Source organism: Centropristis striata, chromosome 7, assembly GCF_030273125.1.
Source record: "Centropristis striata isolate RG_2023a ecotype Rhode Island chromosome 7, C.striata_1.0, whole genome shotgun sequence".
Lineage (NCBI taxonomy): Eukaryota > Metazoa > Chordata > Actinopteri > Perciformes > Serranidae > Centropristis > Centropristis striata.
In genome coordinates, this window is record NC_081523.1 from 39,926,657 (window position 1) to 39,949,722 (window position 23,066).

A 23,066-nucleotide genomic window follows, 5' to 3' on the forward strand; every position below is an offset into this window, starting at 1 on the left:
TTTTGGCTGATTTATACATTTACTGTGTTTCATTGTTAGTGAAATTAAATTAACCCATTTATCATTTTACGGTCTTTTACTGTCATGGTTTAGCAGTTTTTCACCATAAAATCTACGGACATTTTTTACAGTGTATATAACCCTTCCGTATTTTACATCCTAATGGGGGTGGCATAAATTCGGTAACAGATTTTTTTTTTTTTTTTAATGTGTTAATCAACACCTGACTGAGGCAACGTTGCCTCCAGCTGCACACAGAGGATGATTGACTGAAGACACATGCATGCTGATGGCAACATTTTTCTCCTTGTCTCGTAAAAACACGGAGCACATGCTACAGTCTCTGGTCTCTCAGGGTTTCACAGGTTTTCACTTGTCAAATCTGGCAACATGGAAAATATGTTGATAATAATAATAATAATAATAATAATAATAATAATAAGACCTTCCAGGGGGTGTTAATGGGTGCTGAACATAAGGTTCAACTCTGCCTGAAGCTGACTGGCTGCATGTCAAATCCTTTCTATTTCTATACTAACTGTGTTGCTTATGTCTGATTGAGTGTTTATGATTTTCAGAAAGTGATGGTTGACCAGTAATGGCATAGTTAATGGTAGCTTTCAGGGAAATAGCAAATGTCCGGCAACTTTCACTGTTAAAAGGTTGCACAATCAACAGCAGTAAATCTTGTTTTCTTCCTCTGAAAGCAAAGACGAAGGGGTGATTCTCATGAAGCCAGTCTAACTTCTGTCTGTGAAGATTATAAGGACATACTACATTATTAAACTAAATATATTTCACTTTTATATGAATGGACAATATAACCAAAATGAGGCACAATTCATTGTTTTGTGCTAAAATAATATTTTCTATATTTTAAAACATATTTTTGATTTTTATTACAATATTGAAAGTTGAAGATTTTCACTTCCCCACAAACGTAAAAAGTCCCTGCAAACCTAATAGTTATTACATTTGTGGGAAATCTTGTGTTACGTTTGTAGTAGACAGCGGCTATTACGTTTCTGGAAAATGTATTACGTTCGTGGGATTATTGCATTAACAGCTGCAGATTTTTATACATTTGCGGGCGTTACAAAGCTTACAACAAAGTCCAACATTAACACCGTCTCCAGACGTAAACAATGACGTATGACGTGTGAGCAGGGAAGGGACAGAAACGTTTACCTTGGTTGACCCCGGTATGACTCATTATTTTAAAAAGGGTGTGATTGGATGATGATAGATAAATAGATTTGATTTGTTCATATTTAATCACTGTTTACTTTGAACTTGATTTTTCCCAACATACTACTTCATTAAGGCAGTGATGCTGTTGGGTTTTATCTATTAAAAGGGCGGCTGTGGCTCATTTGGTAGAGCGGTCACCCACTGATTGGAGGGTTGGTGGTTCGATCCCTGACCATGGCAGCCTACATGTTGAAGTATTCTTGAGCAAGATACTGAACCCCAAATTGCTCCTGATGCTGCATTCATTGATGAATTCCCAATGGTGGCAGGTGGCACCGTTTAGGATAGCCTCTGCCACCAGTATGAATGTGTGTGCTTAGTAGTGTAAAGCGTTTTGAGTGGTCGCAAAGCGAATAGAAAAGCGTTATGTAAGCGCAGGTCCATTTACCATTTAAAAAAAACTGCTGTTAATGATATGTTTATAAGAAAAGAAGCTTTCCTAAACTTTCGAGGCTGAGGACATATTGTGTGGTATCAGTCAGAAGGTATATAGAGCAGCAATGGAAGCATTTTATAATACAGGTTGCTGTAAACTGATGTAAACACTTTGTTTTGTTCTTATGGGTCATTGAAAAAGAGTTAGGATATCATGAGTGACAGATATTTGATATTTAATATTTAATAAACACCCCAAATAGATATAAAGGCATTAAAGGCTCCACTCCAACACTAAGAACAAACAGGATATGTGAGCAGTCCTAATATGGGCTTTTGCTTCCCAATCTCTCTCTCTCTCTCATTCTCTGTTGGCCTTTCTGACCTGTCAATAACTGTCAGAGGCTGTCTCAGTCAATCAGGACTGTAAGGCTGCTGGGGCCTCTGGTGAAACAGGAGGATCTAACAGAAACAACCTATAACTGACACAGCTCCAGATCTATGCTCTGTAATCACTGGGGAGTCCACTTCTCAAACTGCAGCCTCGCCAGCTGCCTTACAGTGGACACATGTGCCGTGTAATTGGTTTTCATACCATTCAACCTTTTAAAATTGATTACAGGCCATGTAAGAGGCTTACTGAGAAGCGTACAGTCAGGGCGAGGGGGGGTTGTGGGGTTTCTATATTGCTTGACAATGCCACACAACATGTTTCTATAAACAATGTGGCCAGCTCTTCTTTCATGCAGAGGCTGCACACATTGAGCCATCACCCACGGGTCTAATCCCCCTGGGCCTGTGTTTGACAGACCCCCTAGCAAATCTAAAAAAAAAGAAAAAAAACAAGTCTCTCGAGTTGCTTAGCTGAAGACGCTCCTCGGTTATGATTTCTTTGTGTGAGATGTGTACAGAAATGTCATTATCTGTCTTTGTTTCTGTATTCTGGTAGAAGACTAGCCTGGCTAACACCAGACTAATCACAAATGAGATTAGTCTGGAAACCAGCCGTTCATTTCTCCGTAGAGGAGGTGTGGTTTACGATCCTCCAGAGCCTTTTATTGGGCGCTTAGAATGTCGATCAAAGCGTCTGTAGGTAGCTCTTTGCCAATCGTATCAGTTATACCAGATGACGTATGTAGAGCGACAGAAATTGATGTTTACATAGCCAGACTAGCCCATCTCTACTTTGAGACTAAAATGCTGATTTCTGCTTCTGCAACGTTTTTCTGCAGCATGTTCTGACTCTGGCTGCTCTGTAGTTTCAGCTCAGTCTACCGGCTGTGTGTGTGTGTGTGTGTGTGTGTGTGTCTGTGAGAGAGTGTTGCTTGCTGCTTTGCTTCTCCAGTTCTCGCTTTCTGCAAGATTATTTATTTTCACGCTTTATTCCCCCTCATGTCATTCAGCCACACACATCCACTGATTTTATGGGCAATAAACAAGCTGCTGCAGGTCTCTGGGGGCTCCGCTGTCCCCCGGCTGGTAGCGAGATCACCGGCGTTACGCTAGCGGGGCTATCAGCGGGGCTATTAGCGCCGCTACTAGCCCCGCTAATAGCCCCGCTAATAGCCCCACTAGCGGCGCTAGTTGGTAGATTAGACTTTTGCCAAATCCTGTCAGAAGCAAGGCTAAAACATCCTTTTTGGTGGTGAAACAGGAGTGTAAAGTCAAACGTTGTTCTTCATTTAAAATCAACTTTGGCTCTAAACTATTTAAAACACCATCTACAGCTAATATAAAGAGAGTTTTGCGTCTGCTGCAGCCATGTCGGATCCATAAGAAAACTACAAAACTACAAGCTTCCGTCTGTCGAGTAGTACGCGTCATCGTCTTGCCGTCCCTCCCCGCTCTGTGATTGGATCCTAAAATAGGGCTAAAAAACCTCTCTGGTTTCCAGACTGCCTGGAGGTTCGAAATGAAATTTGAGCGCCAAGGCAGTATGGGTATACCCAGGCTAGTAGAAGACCAGAAGTTAGTGTGGATTATACCGGAAGTCCCCTTCATTTTGGCAAATTAATTGTTGTGCCTTCAAAGTGGCAAATTGATTTCATATTGGCAAATAAATATGAAATATTATCACATCCTCATACTGTTCACTGTAAAAATTAATCTGTGTAATATATGGTAAAATACCGGCAGCTTTGGTTGCCAGAACTTCACCTTAAAAAAATTCAGTGAGCGGGTTTTCTACTATAAATTTTAATGTAAATATCAGCAATAACTGTCATTTAGACTGAATATTCCCATTATTTTTAGGGCAATTGTGTCATTGTGACATTACAGTATTTCTCCATTAACTTTACATGAAAATGTTTGTGTGTTTTCTACAGTTTATGACAGTGAAAGTAAAAGTTTTGTGCTATTCTTTGATTTATGGTAAATAAAAGTGTCACGCCCAAAATTTCACTTCCAATTTCTGATGTAATTTGTTTTTCTGTCATTTCTACAAACATTTTTTTACAGTGTAGCTTTAACCTCTCTCTCCCTCTCTCTCTGAGAAATGGAAGAAAAAAAGACAGAAAAAGTTTCTGCAAAAGATATTGCATCAGGCATAGGGATTAGGGATTTAAATATTTTGACTGGGTTTTAAGATCCAACTACCACAACAGGGTTTTGTGTCGTTGCACCCACACATGACACTTCTATCGCCTCTATGTGAAAGTTTCGACCCACAATGGTCTGGAGGACCACTGATGGGTCAAAAAGTGACAAGGCAGCTCTCCGATAGCTCCCTTATTAGTCCCACAATGGGAAAATCCAACCTCTGCATTTAACCAATCCTTTTTACACACCAGTGAACACACCATGCTAGGAGCAGTGGGCAGCACATTTCTGCGCCCAGGGAGCACCTTATTAATAAATTAAAGAAACACTGTGTGTGATAGTCCAGCTTCTCTTCCCCTTGCTGTTAATATATCTCTCTTTCTAACATGCATACACTAATGTATGGCGCTTCAGGATACCTTGGAGACACCATCGCACTCAGTCCAGCACTGACTAGAACTAGCCTGGGTTTACCCAAACTGTCATTGTAAATAGTAGGATAATTTAAAAAACCCATTAAAAATAGTGGATTGAGTTATAAAATGTGTTACATACAGTATATAGACACAGACGGGTGAAAAGTGCAAGGAAAAAACATATTTTTCCCATTAAGTAAGGTTACAGTATCAACCAACATGTAACAGTTACAGCAACTGGACTTGCTTGCACTGAATTACTTTTCTGCATTTGTGCTTCAGTTAGTTGCCATCAAACTTTCCTTTGATCAACTACATTTATGATTTGAAAGTAGGTTATCAAATAATGATACATTTATGAGCCTTGCCAGAAAATCTAACATCAAACAGTTAGTAAAATGATGCCATAATTGGGATACTGTAAAATGTACTGTAAAAGAGTTTGCTGTTGGTCATAAATGTTGGTGTTTCTCATAATAACTTTGGGAGATATTTGGGAGAATATTAAGCACCAGGACTTTAACGCGTTAGTTAAGATTAATTAATTACACAAAAATGCGTTGAAAAAATTGACGCATTTTAATCGCACTTATTTTTGCACCGCGGAACGTTTCTCACTGGATGAGTTTCAGGAGGACCGATTATACTGGAGCACCAACTAGCGTTGATGAGTTCAGACAACAACAAACCACAGTGAACATGAAGGAAGAAGCTGATGAGACCTTTGGTTGGTTTTAGAAATTTTTATAAATATGCTATTGCTGCACTTAATGGCAAAAATTGCACTGGTCTGTTGGACTTGAACCAAAATAAACAATATTTTTGTTGCTTTAGCTTATGTATTCAGTCATTATTCAATGGTATACTAAAAATCCATGTGAAAAAAATGACTTCTCACTGTTCTCAGGTCAAATATTTATATGCGATTAAAATGCGATTAATTTCGATTAATTAATTACAAAGCCTCTAATTAATTAGATTATTTTTTTTAATCGAGTCCCGGCCCTAATATATATATTAGGGCCGGGACTCGATTAAAAAAATTAGTGTGTGTGTAATTTTATCGAGTGGTTATTGGAGTTCCTGTTCCCTTTCTATCTTGAACCAGTTGGACTATTCTCCTCTGACTCTGGCACCAACAAGGAATTTGGCCCGTAGAACTGCCACCAGAACTGTACAAAGTAGGAAACAAATTGTAAAATAGATGTTATGCTTTAAAAAAAAATAGTTGGCAGTGCAAAATATATTCACAGCACACAAAAGCAGTGGTCCTTCAAGATTCAAATCAGATCTCTGTTGAAGTTCATGTTGAGGTGAGGGTGAAAGAGAATGTCAGTGAATTCACCCGCAAGGATCACAAATGGTAGTGTGCATTTCTGAGTCCTGTCCTTTCAGTGTCTCCAGCACCTTTATTCTGGAGTTCACTCAGCGGTCTCCTAGTTCTGCCGCATGAAGAGCCTTTCCCTGCATTTTTGTTCAGCCAATATTTCTCCTTCAGTGTCAAGGATTAGTCTGACACCTCCTGACTCTCTGCCTTTCAAATGAGGAGGACTCCAGCTGAAAAGCTGAGAGGGAGCTCTCCATGTAAAGCCGATACTCACACTGCTGACGCTCCTCATCCCTGCCCTCCTCCTACCTCAGCTCCTGTAAAAAATCCATGAGAAGTCCCCAGCGATCCTGTAGATGTGAGAGAAAGAATGTGTGGTTTTAAAGGACTTTGGCTGTGGAGCGGCTGTGTGAAATAGTAATGTCCAACTCAGTCGAGAGGCAAAGAAACGGAAAGTATATAGTGCTGTTAGCTTTATCTCTCAGGAGCCTTTTCTCCACTCTCCATTTTATTGGTATCGGCGCTGAGGCAAGCTGTCAATCTAGTGGCGAGAATGGTTTGTGGTTTTCAGACACTCAGGTGCCAGTTACTACATTCAGGACCTTGTCTGAGATCATTTACCGTTTGAAAAGGAATGGTTTCAGAGTCAAATTCAGTTGAAATCTTACCAAATCCCCCTGTGGTACCTATGAAGAAAATTTGTCAGCAGCTTTGTGTAGCTTAAATATTACTGACTTTTCTTTTTTTACTGTTGTTTCAGCAGTGTGGCAGATTTGTCTAAAACTTTATTATAGAGTAAGATATAGCAAAAACTATCCAATTTCATGGTCAGATCTCCATGTTATTTCGTTTGATCTTCAGGGGATTTCTAGTTATGTTTATGATTTAGTGGCATTGCCTGGTCAATAATTTATCTCTAATTGAAATTTAACCCAATGACTCAATGGGTATCTCAACAAGATTAAGAGTCTACAGTGGCTATTGCTACTTGTCTTGTCCTCATATCCTAATTTAGAAATTAGCCCTAAACACAAAGTTCAGCTGATGGGAATCATTGGTTATGCAGGTACGTGGTTATAAGAAAAAATATTGGACACAGTGCTATAAGTAGAAATCACCAAAGTTATTTCAGTTCATCATGTTAGGGAACCTGTACTAAAACTTTTGTGACATTTCAAAATAATCTGGTGGCAGATCAGGCGGCAACCTCCGGGTCTGAGCAGGGAGGCAAACCAGGAAGTGCCTTATCCGATTGAAGCCTGGAAAGCAGATACGTCGTTTTGTTGTATTTGTATAAGCTCTCAAATACTTTTTGAATTTCATTTCTATCTGCTACAGAGGCTGAAAAATCTATTATTTAGTAGAAGCGTTGACACTTCTGTTGAATTTCCAGAAAAACTTCAGGTTTTAGGGGTTTATTTTAACAGGCGTTTTAGGCGTCAATGGGTTAGGCTGCATTCTACCAAAATTCCAGCAGGGGGCGCTAAGTTTGGCTGCAAAAAAAATCTATCCATTCATTTCAGTGCAAAATGAAAAACTTCTCACATTTATTACCTTAGAACACTATGGTCTTAATCGGTATGTAAAAAAATCTTCTTCAAGACAATTTGATGTCAATAGTTCTTATAATGGCCCCATTTAGAAGAAAATAGAAGATAAAGATTTGTATGATTTGGGGAGTGGCTACCTTTGATTGACAGGTCACTAACAAGGAGAGCCGTCATCAGGGGAGAAGCAGAACAATGAGTATACAATACAATAAATCTTTATTATCCACATTACATTACATTACATTACATGTCATTTAGCAGACGCTTTTGTCCAAAGCGACTTACAATAAGTGCATTCAACCTGAAGGTACTAGACATAGACCATAGGAATCAAGTAAGTAACCATCTGCTACATGGTGAAAATTTGGCTTCGGCTCACCGTAAAGATACAGAATTTCATTAAAAACATACAGCAGTTGAGAATGCAGTTAAAACATAGAATAAGAAAAGAAAAGAAAAAAAAACGGCAACGTGCCAATAAAGTTATATATAACGTTATATAGATATAAAAAAGGATGTTTAGCGGTTTGGTCTCATAACTTTGACCCTTTCACTGTATTTTCACTTAATGACAGTTTATTTGAACGTTTTGTTCAGTAAAAATGTCTTGTTCAGCGTTTGGTTGGACTAACAGACACTCCAAGGAGTCGCTAGTTTGCTAGCCAAAGCTAACATCCCAGTTAATGCTCCAGCTAATGCTAACATGAATTAGCAGCAGCTTCTCTCAGTCAGGTTGAGGTGTAGAGAGGCTGTAGTCAGTGATCAGATCCCTCTCCTCCTCCACAGTCCAAATATGGTCTGCTTCCTGTATCGGAAACAAGATGGAGACGCAAGATGGCGACGAGTGTAGTGATGAACTCAATGCTTCCAACAGGCCACAAACCAATGGGTGACGTCACGGTCACTATGTCCATTACTTATATACAATCTACTGTATGCATAAGTGGATGTTAGGATTCATCCTCTGGAGACCATGAAGGTCTGTTAAAAAGTGTTAGCTTCTTTAATTTTGTTCACTTTAATAATATTTTTTACAGTTAATAAGTCAAAACTGTAAAGCTGCTCTTTTAAAGCAGCATAACTGTACACGCTGGCATTAAAATCTGCACGGTCTCCTTCCTTTCTTGCATATCCAAACAGTCCATGAAGTGCTGATTGCCCTGGCATGCCTCTCAGAGATTGTTGATTTGAATCTGTTTCTGTTCAACATGGTCCCCTGGCTCCCAGGCATTGTCAGCCAGCCTGAGCCGACAGTACACCGCCATGTCGTCTGTGTCCCTGTAAACAGATTGATACCCAGGACATTTATCAGCTGCAGGTCCACTGCACTGAGACCCATGTTAAGTCAGGTGGAAACCTGTGACTGGCAGCAGATAGGCTGGGTAGCGTTTTAGAGGCAGTGTTAAAATTAACCAGTGTAATGAGGAAATAAGTGACTTATTGGCGCCGCAGTTATTTTCTTCATTAAGGCTGATATTTATGAGCATCTATCATGAGTGGAGCCGCCAACGCTACGGCTCCAGGTTTATGGAGCGTGAATTGTCACCTTGTTCCAATTATCTGCTACCTTTGAATGTGCTGAATGTTTAAACACTCAGAGAAAAGGACATGGCACATCATTAGCTGTTGTGCAATGGAAAAAAAATTGAAAGGACAAGCTTGTTTGGCTCGGCAGTATCAGGGTATTTTTATTCATCATAGCAGCAATTAGCTGATTAGAGTCAGGATGAACAGTGGTGAGGAAGGTGTTGGAAGGAGGAGGATTATATGCTCCAACCATTATATGTATTAGTGCTTTTAATGTTTAGGCAGTGATTCTTTCTGGTTGAACAATTCAGTTTTCTTAGCAGGCTTCTGTATAATTTTGTGAATGCAATAAAAGCTGATTGGTTGATGTGGTAGTCAGCACTAGCATTCATGCTTGCATTTCAGTTATCAGTAATTAACAGGCTAAAGAAAAAACAAAGATTATCAGACTTTTTTTCAGGTTCATGCCTGTTTTAATCCTCTGAGGTTTGAAGGTCCGAAGCATAACAGCAGAAATAACCATATGAATCTAAAGCTTTTTTAGAGCCTTGAAGATATCATTGTAAATAGTTGGATAATATAAAAAAACCCATTAAAAATAGTGGATTGGGTTATAAAATGTGTTACATGCAGTATATAGACACAGACGGGTGAAAAGTGCAAGGAAAAAACAAGTCTCTGGAACATTATGGGAGAAATGAAAAGCATTCTACTGCAAGATGTTCCTTCATTTCACCTTTATTTATTCAGGGAGGGCCAATTGGGGCCCTGATTACAGCACAAATACAATTCAACACATCATAATAGATATTCATAATAATATACACTCAACAGAAGCACATAATGAATTCAACAAGCACATAATAAATCATAAGATCAACAAGAATGTCTTTAAAATGATTAAAAAGCTGAGATAGTAGATTATTCCATTTAAAAGGATCCATGAACGGAACATGAACTCTTTACTGATCACCTACACACATAATCATCACACAGCACACACAAAAAAATAAAAAAAATAAAACCTGCACTTGCGTCCCAAAAAACACTTATGTCCTAAAAGTACTTACTTTCAACTTTGCCACTTATTCTTGCTTATTCTTGTGTTGTTTCTTGACTTCATCCTTGCTTGTCTTGTATGATCTCTCAAATGGTAAATGGACCTGCACTTATATAGCGCTTTTCTAGTGTCTTTGCGACCACTCAAAGCTCTTTACACTACAGACTGACTCATTCACCCGTTCACCCACACATTCATACTGGTGGCAGAGGCTACCCTAAACGGTGCCACCTGCCACCATTGGGAATTCATTCACACACCGATGAACACAGCATTGGGAGCAATTTGGGGTTCAGTATCTTGTTCAAGGATACTTCGACATGTGGGCTGCCATGGTCGGGGATTGAACCACCAACCATCGGATCACTGGACGAACGCTCTACCAACTGGGTCACAGCTGCCCAAATGTACATTGCTTTGGATAAAAGCGTCTGCCAAATGACATTATAGATTGTAGATTGTAGATGAGACGCAGTGGCAAGGTTATACTGAGCTGCCAGGTTCTGCACCAAGGACTGTGCTGCCCTCCTTAGTGGCACTGTGTCTGGTGTTTGAAAAACCAGCGAAACATTCGGATCCATAAAGCAGGCGGCTGCTGGTGTAGCATCCAACTGTGGGGAATCAGGGTTAAGAATGGCAGCAAAACGTTCTCGCAAGGACTTCAGCAGGACCTGAGCCAGTTGCTTCCCAGCAGTAGTCAAATCAAATCAATCAAAATTACTTTAATTTATCCCCAAGGGTAAATTCTGTTAGTCTGGTAGAATCTCTGTTAGAATGAGACAGCCTGATGGCTGTAGGAGAGAAGGATCTTTTGAATCTCTCCGTCCTGCAACAGAGAGAGAGGAGCCGTCCACTGCTGTTTTTTTGGTCCATAAAGGTTTTGTGTAGCGGATGATCTGGTATTTCAGGATGGCCTCCAACATGTTGACAGGTCATCTCTCCACCACCTCCTCCAGTGTGTCCAACCTGGCTCCAACCACAGAACCAGCTCTTTAAACCAGTCTGCAGACTGCAGCATCGCACTACAGATGTCCAGAGATCTGAGCCTCAAGAAGAAAAAGAGGTGGCTCTGCCCCTTTTTGTAGAGAGCGTCTGTGTTTAGGGAGCAGTCCAACTTAGGTTGAGCAGGCATGGCACTACTTGTGAGAGTGACTGGCTGTCTCTGAAGCTGGTCTGTGTGAATGGCAAAGGGCTCCAGCAGCTTGACCAGGTTCTCCAGCTTAGCCCAGTCGCTTGTGAGAAGTGTGTCCAGGCCCAACTCCTCAACACTGCAAAAAAAGAAAAGTTGGGTGAACTCAAATTTCAAGGCAACAAACTTTGATAAAATTTTAAGTTGGACAATTAAACTAAATATTTTAAGTTTTGTTTTTGAGTTTGCTCAACGCTGAATTCAGATTTTTGTCAACTCAACTGTACTAACTTATAATTTTACATTGTAATAACTTTTAATCCTTTCTTCTGCTAACTTCTGCAATGTGCTGAATTGGCACGATTGTAACGCCGCTATGAAATGTCAGCTAATGTTGCGACCACAATTTTGAGTTAGCATTGATACGCTAATGGCTACTCTTGTAGCTGTAACAAGCAGCGCCGCTAGCATCAGTTAGCCGCTAGCGTCAGTTAGCTGCTAGCGTCAGTTAGCCACTAGCTTTCGCTAATGACCGAATTTCACCGCTTTCCCGCATTTCACAACAAAGAAAGAGTTATCAGAACTATTGTCCCTTGTTGTGAACCCCAACTTAAAGATATAAGTAACAACAACTCACCAACTTGTTTTTGAGCAGACAACTGGCTTCCTTTGTTGTGCTAACTTACATTATTGTCCTAAATGTCAATAATTTATATTTCCAAGTTTTACCAACTTAAATGGCTGTTTTAGGCCAAAAAACACAAGTTGGCTTTTTTGCAGTGAAGTACTTGGTTTAGTTCAGCTCTGATCTCCAGCAGTCTTCTCACCATATCAAGTGCTGTTCCAGCATGTGCTACAGTCCCGGACTAGAGTTTTGCCACACTTTTTGATCATTGCTTCATTTGACACTTTCCTCACAGCGTGTACCAGCTTTCTTGCTCTTGTTATGAGTGAATCAGCACTTGTGGGCTTCATGGCATCTTTCAGTGTGAGCTGAAGGATTTGGGCAAGGCAAGGCATTCTCTGGAACGTGTTGTTCTCCCAATCATCTGGCAGGTCAAGATCTTTGCAAAACAAAAGAGAAAACAGACAAGTAATTAGATTAAAGCATCAAATGTTCAACACACAAAAACACCTGTTCTTGCAAAACCTTGCTTGTTTTATTATATGTGATTTCTTACACCATGTGCTCCATGAACTCATTAGACATTGTTTTATATTGTGTCTCCATACTTAATTGCAATTAGGTGAAGTGAAGACTGTAAATGTCAACTTCAAACTTTTTTCAACCTGTGCTAAAACAGTCGACTTATTTTTACTTTTTAAAAGGTGTATACCACTTGGGTTGGAAACTTTTAGATTTTGAGTTGGATTGATTATATCAGCGGCCAACAGACTGCTGCTGTAGGCTAATTGAGTACAAAAGCATTGTTGGTAGTTTTTGTGTGCCAATAATGACGTATATAAAAGTAATTTTAGGTTTAAAAGAAAAAAACTAAAAGGGACTAAGGTTGGGCAAGGTTGCTGCATACACATGACCAAAGCCTATCTGTAGTATCTAAGCAGTACATAGCCGCAGGAAATGAGAGCAAGTAAACAAGGATTTTTCTTTTCTTTTATTGCAGTGTGCTGCTAATTCATGTTAGCATTAACTGGCGCATTAACTGGGATGTTAGTTTTGGCTAGCAAAAAAACAAATACAAAATTTATATAACTTACCTCAGAAAACTGAACAGCGACTCCTTGGAGTGTCTGTTAGTCCAACCAAACGCTGAACAAGACATTTTAATGAACAAAATGTAGTATTTTGTTTCAAACCTTCCTGCCACAACCGTTCAGCACATACAATATGCAGATTTTATACTATAGGACACCATTCAGAGTATTAGAGGGAACTATTAGGAAACCTCTGCACATTTTCACAGTTTATCTTAAACCAGTACTGACTTGGTAATATGTGCATTGAAAACAACCCAGCTTTACTTACCAGCCACTGCAGCTCAGCAAGGAAATACTGAAGGAATTTTGTACGGAAAAATTTGTAACACTGGAATATATTACCTTGATTTGGATAATTCAGCCTTCTGAAGCCTCATGTTGACTTCAGATAAACTTTGAAAATGCTCTTTTACAGAGGAAGAGGACTAGATTATATTTCTTTGTCATTTCCACTGTAAATGTAGCACCTTTCTTTGGCTATATTTAGGTGTGAGCCACTGAAATGTAAACAGTTCCAGAACTAATGATGCTGAAATGTTCTTCATTTATATATAGGTATATATTTATATACATATATAATGTACTGGTGATGTGGTTGGTGAAACAAACTTAATATCTGTTAAAAGATGTTGCATAATAAGCAGCTCATGTAGAGCTGTCTGGTTGAGTTTTTTCTCATGAAGGGACACTTTGCTGTGTTTGAAGAGACGCCTCCAAACCCCACACACATAATGAACTGTTCTCTGTAAGAAAAAAAAAGACAGGAAGGAGAAGTCTCTGTTTGATGCAGAGGATGTATAACTTATACAGCAAAGAGCTGAGCTGAAGACAACCGCAGTGTGTGGAAAACAGCTTGTGGTAGCCGGCGTAATAGCTTGCCTCCACATGTGGTGATAAAACTGCCGTCCCTCAGAGTGAAACTCCAGCTTAAATTGCAGGGCTGCCTGTGTTTTTCAAACATGAACACATTGTGCCACATTTATCTCTTAACAGCATATTCTTTTACCATTTTTTCGTTTTTTAAATGTCATGTATGACATGAATATGTAATCAGCTGTGAATGTATTAAAGACAACAAGGAAGCGAGGTTGGAAAGAAATTACAAATGTGACAGGAGTCGGTTTTTCATCATACGTGTGCACTGGGCTGAGTTCCTCTGCAGATAGAAATAATGAATTGCTTTCATACACTGTCCCAGAACCCATCATCCAGTTTGTCCCTCTCGTCCACCATCATATATCAGCAAGAAACAATCTAATCTCCATCTGTTTACAGGACTGTTTTCCACCTGTTATTCACTGATTATGTAAAAATTGCTGGTGTTGAACATTCTGTCATGTTTCTCACTACACTGTAAACCTGTATGTTTAGAGGGTTTTTTATTTTTTTACATTTGTCACACAATTTGATGTAATTTACCTGCTTTGACAGCAAACTAGTTCTGAATGAAAGAGATGTTCATACTATACTATACTACACTATACTATACTATACTATACTATACTATATTATACTTGCATCAGTGGCGGTTCTAGACCAGTTTTACTGTGGGGGCCAAGGAGGGACGTTAGCTTTGATATGCTAATGCCTACTCCTGTAGCTGTAACAAGCAGCGCTGCTAGCATCAGTTAGCCTGCTAGCATCAGTTAGCTGCTAGCTTTCGCTAATGACCTAATTTCACCGCTTTCCCGCATTTCACAACAAAGAAATAAGAGCTATAATAAGAACTATTGTCCCTTGTTGTGAACCCCAACTTAAAGATATAAGTAACAACAACTCACCAACTTGTTTTTGAGCAGACAAGGCTTCCTTTGTTGTGCTAACTTACATTATTTCCAAGTTTTACCAACTTAAATCACTGTTTTAGGCCAAAAAATACAAGTTGGCTTTTTTTGCAGTGCTGTTGCCATCTTAGCAGTTCCTGATTAACCTTCTGGTTTATCTAAAAAAGGGCCGAAGAAGTGGAGCAGCTGTGAGGGCAGCCATGGTCACTTTAAGACCTTAAAGCCTAATATAAATTCAACAAGTGAGTTATATATAAAAACCACCCACCTCACAGTTGCATAGTCAAGGAAAATTCACTATGAAGTCCCAAGCAGTTATTTGTATCAGGCTGTAAACGTGTTTTTTTGCCATAAAGTTGGGCAGTTTAACATTACATGTCAATGATGATTGACTCTCCTTTGGAGCAAGTGGACCAGTTGAGGGATTGTTTACCACTCTTGCCCTGGCTTCACTTTTCTTTAAAGGTTCCTGAGCTACCATTTAAGTGACTGGGTTTATAGCAAGACTTACTGTCCAAGAGGTCATTGATCTGGTCCTTGTAATTGTAAAAGGCCTTTCTCCTTCCCGGTACAGGCCAATTCCCTTGGCATGCTCAATATCCATATTTCTGCCATCTAATCCTGCTTGACAGCAGTTGTGAATATTTCCTCTCTGATTTAGTCCAGTTATCTTTCTTTCTTGTCCACAATCCCATAATTTAAAAACGTTCCTCCTGTAATGATTATCAATGTTGTCCGGCTTGGTAAATATTCCAACTATTTCCTGCTTTGGAGTGACCATGTTGTTATCAGAATATGTTCTTATCTGGTCAAAGTTATCTTGGGTGAATTCCAAGTAAAGCTAGTCTTCAGCTCCTGTACATCTCTAGAAACCAAACCTTCTTATTCATGATCAGCTGAATGACACTTCTGAAATTGAAATTGTTTTTTTCGAAGTGTCTATGATGAAAGATGAGAAACCAAAGCAGGACGTACTAACTCACCTGGCAACCCATAGCAGCTGATACGGTAAACATGGAGTTAAACAACAGGTTAATCTAACATTCATCCCATTTATGGATTTCTTTATAACCTCAATTTAATAAAATATTTCAATAAAAACAATTTCATTCACCAATTAGTCCCTGCTCAGCCTGCTGTTGTTGAACCCCAAACAGGTTGAAAAACAAGTGAAAGGGATTAGGGCTGGGCCATATGGACCAAAAGTCATATCCCGATATATTTAGGCTAAATATCGATATACGATATCTATTCCGATATTTTTATCGCAAAGTGAGAGCAAATGTTCAGTCAAAGTCAAACATGACATGTCACAAGTAGTTTTATTGAAACTGGTTATTTAAGTGAACATAAATACTGTACAACAAGAGGAGAAACTTTTAAAAAAATCAAAGCTCCATAAAGTGCACATTTGAATAAAATAATTTCTTAAATAAAAATAGCCTATGAAATAAAATAGGCCAATCTTTGTCTGAAATAAATATATTTACATGAGAAAAGAATAACAAACATTAAAAAAGAACTAAATATGACAAACCCTAGTAAGGGCAGCATTTACTATTTATAAAGAAAGCAAAAAAAAAAAATATATCGATATATTTGATATGATCTAATTCCATACCACATTTAATAATATATCAATATATCTTTTATATCGCCCAACCCTAAAAAGGATGCAATTAAACGTCTCTTTCTCTCATGTTCTAACTCTCTTACTCTCTCTAAAAAAGGTAGGAAGCTGATGAAGGCTTTGTACTGAAGGATTGTAATGACATTTCCCATCATGTCCAGTACCAGACAGATTAGTTTGCTCGTCTACTACTTTCTTTCTAAATGCAATTGTTACTTCTTGTTAATGTCTGAAGTGAATCTGTTCAGAACATGGTGGTCTGCAGCACCATCAGTGATGTGGCTGTTACAGTTGTTGACATGAGGTAACTGGACGTTTACTCAGCATTAAAGCTTGGTCGTAATGTGGCTAATTGACTTTGTCTCTCTGTGGCTCTCATGCTGCAACTCTAGTGTAACGTCCTCCTCCTCCACTCTGAGTTCACATCTCTCATCATTAACTCTCACTATGTAATAGAACCTGTGGCATGGGGCAGAGTTTTTCATGTGACATCTGCATCATTAGCATTAGCACTAGAGCTAACAAGCACTTTTACTATAGTTAAGACAACAAATATAGCCACTAATATATATGACAGAATAAAATAAACTTTAACAAACCTTGTGTCCTGTCAGTCAGCCACTATAGAAGCCTTTTAATACTTTATATCAACTTTATATGAGTTATGACACACTCGTTATTATTTACCATTTGTTTTTTCATTTAACCGTTCTACCTGTTATTTCCTGTCACTCCCTTTCAAAATGAAAGCACCCGTTTCACACTGGACGGCACCTTTTCAAAATAAAAGCATCACAACATTGTTAAACACCTTGAAAATGTACCAACATGAAAAACAAGCTATATAATACAAATACACCAATAGGAACCTTACTAAAGGTCATTTACAGTTGTATTTAAAATAAATGTTAAAGTGATATAGTGATTGGAGTATTTACTACTTTTTACTGCTATATTTGATTTACTCCACATTAACAGTCTCATCATAACATGTATTCCTATCAGTAGCAGCTCAAAACCAGATAATTTACTGTATTTTATAAAGTGATTACATTAATATTGAGCAGAATTTAGTTCAGAGTTTTGGTCCGGCCCCTGCAACCTTCATGGTATTGGTCATGTGGCCCCTTGGGAAAATTAATTGCCCACCCCTGGTCTAGGGTCTGATCCTATTTGCCCTTGATATACCACATAATATTCACTATACCCATGTTTGGTATTTGGTATTTTCTCAGCACAACGTCAACATGATCTGACTATTATTTTTCACTTTAACCCACTTTATTAACATATTGAGCACAAAAATACCCCAAAAGCAGGAAATCTGAAATAAAATTATGCTCTTTATGACAATAAAAACCACAAATATGCTCAACGAACTGTTTAAGACCATAAAAATCTGCTTTTGTGCTTATTTAATGATTTGTATTATTATTATGTGCTTATTTAATTATCTTATTGTTTAAAGACTTATTTTAGGATTGTCATTGTGAGCTTTTTCACGCTTTTCAAGCTATTCAACTGTTGAATATGATGAGTTTTTACCTAAAATATTGGTTCCAGTTGAGCGTTTTAGTTGCATGTAGTTTTAATGTTATTTCAAAAGCATTTTCTGTCACTAAAACGTGCTCGTTTCAAATATTGCTGACTTGTTTTAATGTTACTATAGTAGGGCTATTCAAGCCACAATTGCTCAAAATAAGTATATTTGGACTTTTACTATTCTATTATTTCAACATATCATTGGTTTTTTCCAGCCTAGATATTTTTTTTTTACTGATTTAAAGAATTCTTACAAAGAAAAATATTCTTACTGCACTGGCAGATAATTTTACTTGTTTCGAGCATTTATTTGCTAAATTCTAGTTATTATTTATTTCTTAGTTTTTGTTAGTTTTTGCAGTGCACGTCTAATATTTGATGACATCACTAGTTGTCGCCCATATTTCCATGTCATAACCTGCCTTTGCAGATCTCTCCTACATTAATATTTAATGTAACTAACCATGCCACCTAATGAAGGACTTCATCTGAAAACACCAGCAGTAGTTCTGGTGGTGCTTTGCTGTTTCTTCCTTTTTTTCTCTGAGCGTTGAACACAAAGGCAACGAGGTATAATGGTGGTTTGAATAGCAAAAGGAAGACTGTTGTAGTAATATGATAAAGACATCTACCTGTCCTGCACTAGCTAATGTCAGCATATTATTTCCATTTATTCACCGCCCTGTCTGTTTGTTTTATGTGTGGTTTCTCTTTACACCTGCATCCATTCATTTGGCCATTTAACAAGGACAACATTGATTGAGAGAGGTGGTGAGAGGGCCGATTCTATTTCAGGGGACAGAATTGGATTTGATGGTGGGGCATAATGGCTTTCATGGGCTTTTACAGCGCTGAATAGCTTAGCTGGAGCTGTCTTGATGGTAGTGAGGTGTAATTCTGAGAAGGATCCCAGGGATGGCAGGAGCACAAACATCCTGTTCCTTTATGTTCCCAGAGGAGGCAGCTTCACTGAGGCCTGCACTGCAAAAAGAGAAAAGTTGGGTGAACTCAACATTTCAAGGCAACAAACTTCAAAAATTTTTAATTTGGACAATTAAACTAAATATTTTGAGTTTTGTTTTTGAGTTTGCTCAACTCTGAATTCAGATTTTTGTCAACTCAACTGTAAGTTGTACTAACTTATAATTTTACATTGTAATAACTTTTAATCCTTACTTCTGCTAACTTCTGCAATGTGCTGAATTGGCACGATTGTAACGCCGCTATGAAATGTCAGCTAATGTTGGGACCACAATTTTGAGTTAGCATTGATACGCTAATGGCTACTCTTGTAGCTGTAACAAGCAGCGCCGCTAGCATCAGTTAGCCGCTAGCATCAGTTAGCCGCTAGCATCAGTTAGCCGCTAGCTTTCGCTAATGACCGAATTTCACCGCTTTCCCGCATTTCACAACAAAGAAATAAGAGTTATCAGAACTATTGTCCCTTGTTGTGAACCCCAACTTAAAGATATAAGTAACAACAACTCACCAACTTGTTTTTGAGCAGACAACTGGCTTCCTTTGTTGTGCTAACTTACATTATTGCCCTAAATGTCAATAATTTATATTTCCAAGTTTTACCAACTTAAATCACTGTTTTAGGCCAAAAAATACAAGTTGGCTTTTTTGCAGTGTACCTTCAAACTAAAAATAACATTTCCTTAAATGAAGTCAAGCTCTCACTATCTGAGATTGGTGTTTCCAAAATTATGCTGAGAGCAATGAGCTGCCACGACAAACACTAGTTACACTGCAAATGATTTTCTTCTTACCAAGATTAAAAAAAAAACCTTGGATTTCGAAGTGTTAGATAATTTGTCTTGTTTTAAGAGCTAATTTCTTATTTTAAATGTTCAACTTTACATTATAATCTTATTTCTAGATTTTAACAATCTTAACTCTATGGAGTCTTAGGCTATTTTGTCCAATTTCGAATCCTTGTCATGTCTTTTTCGTGTCTTTGTAAGTAATTTTTTGTCCTTTTTTTGGTCATTTTGTGTCTTTTTTTGGTCATTTTGTGTCTTTTTTTGGTCATTTTTTTGTCTTTTTTTAGTCATTTTGTGTCATTTTCTGTTTTTTGGTTCTTATTGTGTCTTTTTTTAGTCATTTTGTGTCTTTTTTTAGTCATTTTGTGTCTTTATTAGTCCTTTAGTCCAACATAAAATGTGATTTTGAATCTTTTTTTCTACTTTCAAAACACTATCATGCTCAATAAAGAATTTTAAATGTTGCAAATGTGAACAAAGGCTGCAAATCTAACATATCAGAGGGTTCCATCCAGTTCTATCATTTTATACTAAATATATTTGAGCTTGTCTCCAGTTTTACTTGGTATATCATCATCAAACTGAAACTGGCCTCATGGAGTTTACAGCCAGAACTTTAGAGGTAAATTTACAGTAGGGCTCCACGCTGCTTTGTTTTCTAGTCTGATGGAGTCAACAAGTCTGGATTATTTGGAGCTTTTGGACACTCCACAGTTTAGATTCAAGAAATCTTGTCACTCAAAACAAGTGAAAGTATCTGCCCATGCAGCAAGATAATTTAACTTGTTTCGAGTACCTTTTCCCTCAGATTTAGTATTTTTATCTTGTTTTTAGACATCCCTTTTTTGCAGTGTATGAACTGGGCTGGGTGCTGTGCAAACTGAAAAGCGAGGGGGTCACCTGCTTTGAATTGTCCTTCAGACACAGTGGCAGGTCGGCGGCAGCACAAAGGCTTTTTATGTGCCCAGCGAAATCTGGGCCTTGTGGCTGAGGTGTATTCAGACTCCAGAGCCACGATTTTAGTAATCAGTGCCTCATAATTCCTCTTCACTTGGTCCGCTCTGTTTTCATTCATCTGCAAATTGCTCCGAGGAGAACAGCTTTGCTAAATTGGGGGACGAATTGTACTCTGTGTATGCTTTGCCTTTCTACAATATGTTAGCTACTGAATTCAAATTATTGTCAACTGAGCAATCATTTTAAATCTGCAAGCAGTTGCTGCTCTACTGTTGTTTATTAAAGAAAATGCAGCTGAAAGTGTTTTTCATTGCTGAAAGAGATTTGGCTTGTTCTGTCAGACTAGTCATTGTTTGTTACTAGTCTTAAAGAGATGTTGGATGCTGGAGTAACAGGTTGTTGGTTTGCAGGTGCTGCTGGGGATGTTCAGTCTGACGGCGTGCCCTCGGTGCAGGGCACCTTGCCACACTTCATCCAGGAGCCGGAGGACGCCTACATCGTCAAGAGTAACCCTATTAAGCTGCACTGCCGCGCCGCGCCCGCCCTGCAGATCTTCTTCAAATGCAACGGGGAATGGGTGCACCAAAATGAACACCTGTCCCAGGAGTATAAGGACCTCGACACTGGTAAGATGAAGCTCTGTGGCGTTTTTCCAGCCAGTGCTGACATGTAATAGGGAAAAGTTGTGCAGCTGTCTGATGACTTGGTGTGGCTGTCAGGGATAGTGGTGGCCAGTAGAAATGGCGTTTTTTTGTATTCTTATCAAAATGTACTTGATTTTCCCATGAAAAACATCTGCAGGAGCTTGGGATTTTAAGAATTTGCTTGTGTACCTTATGATTATGGTAATGTAACCAGATCAACTACTCAGCTGCAATGGTTTCTGCCAATTACCTTTTTGTGTCGTTTTTTGGTCATTTTGTGTCTTTCTTGGTCTTTTGGTGTCTTTTTTGTCATTTTGTGTCTTTCTGTGTCATTTTTGTCCTTTTTTTGTCATTTTGTGTCTTTTTTTTGTCATTTTGTGTCTTTATTGGTCTTTTCGTCTTTTTTGGGGTCTTTTTGTGTCTTTTTTGGTCTTTTTGTGTCTTTTTTTCGTCATTTTGTGTCTTTTTTGGTCTTTTTGTGTCTTTTTGGTCATTTTGTGTCTTTTTGTGTCTTTCTTTGGTCTTTTTGTGTCTTTTTCGTCATTTTGTGTCTTTTAGTGTCTTTTTTTGGTCTTTTTGTGTCTTTTTTTCGTCATTTTGTGTTTTTCTGTGTCTTTTTTGGTAATTTTGTGTCTTTTTTGGTAATTTTGTGTCTTTTTTGGTCATTTTGTGTCTTTTTTGGTCTTTTTCTGTCTTTCTGTGTCCTTTTTGGTCATTTTGTGTCTTTTTTGACCTCGACACTGGTAAGATAAAGCTTTGTGGCATTTTTCCAGCCAGTGCTGACATGTAATAGGGAAAAGTTATGCAGCCATGTGATGACTTGGTGTGGTTGTCAGGGATAGTGGTGGCCAGTAGAAATGGCGTTGTTGTATTCTTATAAAAAATGTACTTGATTTTCCCATAAAAAAACATCTGCAGGAGCTTGGGATTTTAAGCATTTGCTTGTGTATCTTATGATTATGGTAATGTAACCAGATCAACTGCTCGGCTGCAATGGTTTCTTCTGATTGCCTATTAATAATTCCACCAAATGGAGCGCTAAATAAACATCTGACCACAAATCGGCTGTTCCTCAGACCACAGAAACAATACACTGAAACACAGCCTTCCCTGCTACTGCACGTCAGAAATGATGCTTTAGATTCTGGTTTCTAGTAAGAGGATATTCTCAAAGCAGAGGATCGAACCATTATGTTAGGTTGCTATGGTCTTTTTGCCTCTCCAAAGATTTTAAGACTTTTGACCCATAAGAAACCAGACTTATTTATCCGTGACAGAAAATTTTGGGGGTTATGCACATTTTATGACATTTCTTATCATTAGTTTTGATTTCATTATTTTTTGTTTTCAAAGTCAGTTAGTTTTAATTTGTTTTTAGAGTGTGTTTGCTAGTTTTCTTTTCTTTTTTTCAGATAATGCTTAGTTTTAGTTTAGTTTTCATTAGTTTTAGTTTTTTGTAATGGGGTATTTGTTGGGTTCGAGATTCAAAAAAGTCACAATAAATGTTTCCTTTATTTCCTTTTTTCTGTTGGTTTTAGTTAGTTTTGTAACCACAAAATACAGTTTCAGTTAGTTATTGGGTTTTTTTTTAAAACTCTTTTTTTTTTTTTCAGTTAACGAAAATGTTTTTTCTAGCTTGCCATTTTTTAGCTAAGTAGCTTGCTAAGCTAACTACTTAGCTAACTTCTTGGCTAAGTAGTTAGCTTAGCAAGCTACTTAGCTAAAAAATGGAAATGGATCATTTTTCACCCATGTTGTGCATTAAAAAAGTAGTGACACAAAAAGGGATTTCATTAAAAATTAATAAAAGAAAACATAAAATTAGGATGTATGATGATTAAAAACAAA

At 38.1% G+C, this 23,066-nt stretch overlaps 1 protein-coding gene across 1 annotated transcript in view; it reads left to right on the plus strand.

The window, feature by feature from the left end:
• Positions 1–23,066, plus strand: part of unc5db (unc-5 netrin receptor Db) — a 392,579-nt gene that overhangs the window by 157,787 nt on the left and 211,726 nt on the right. Inside the window, exon 2 of the mRNA XM_059338101.1 lies at positions 20,985–21,200. Coding sequence (XP_059194084.1) covers positions 20,985–21,200 — 216 coding nt within the window. The remainder of the gene's footprint in view (positions 1–20,984; positions 21,201–23,066) is intronic.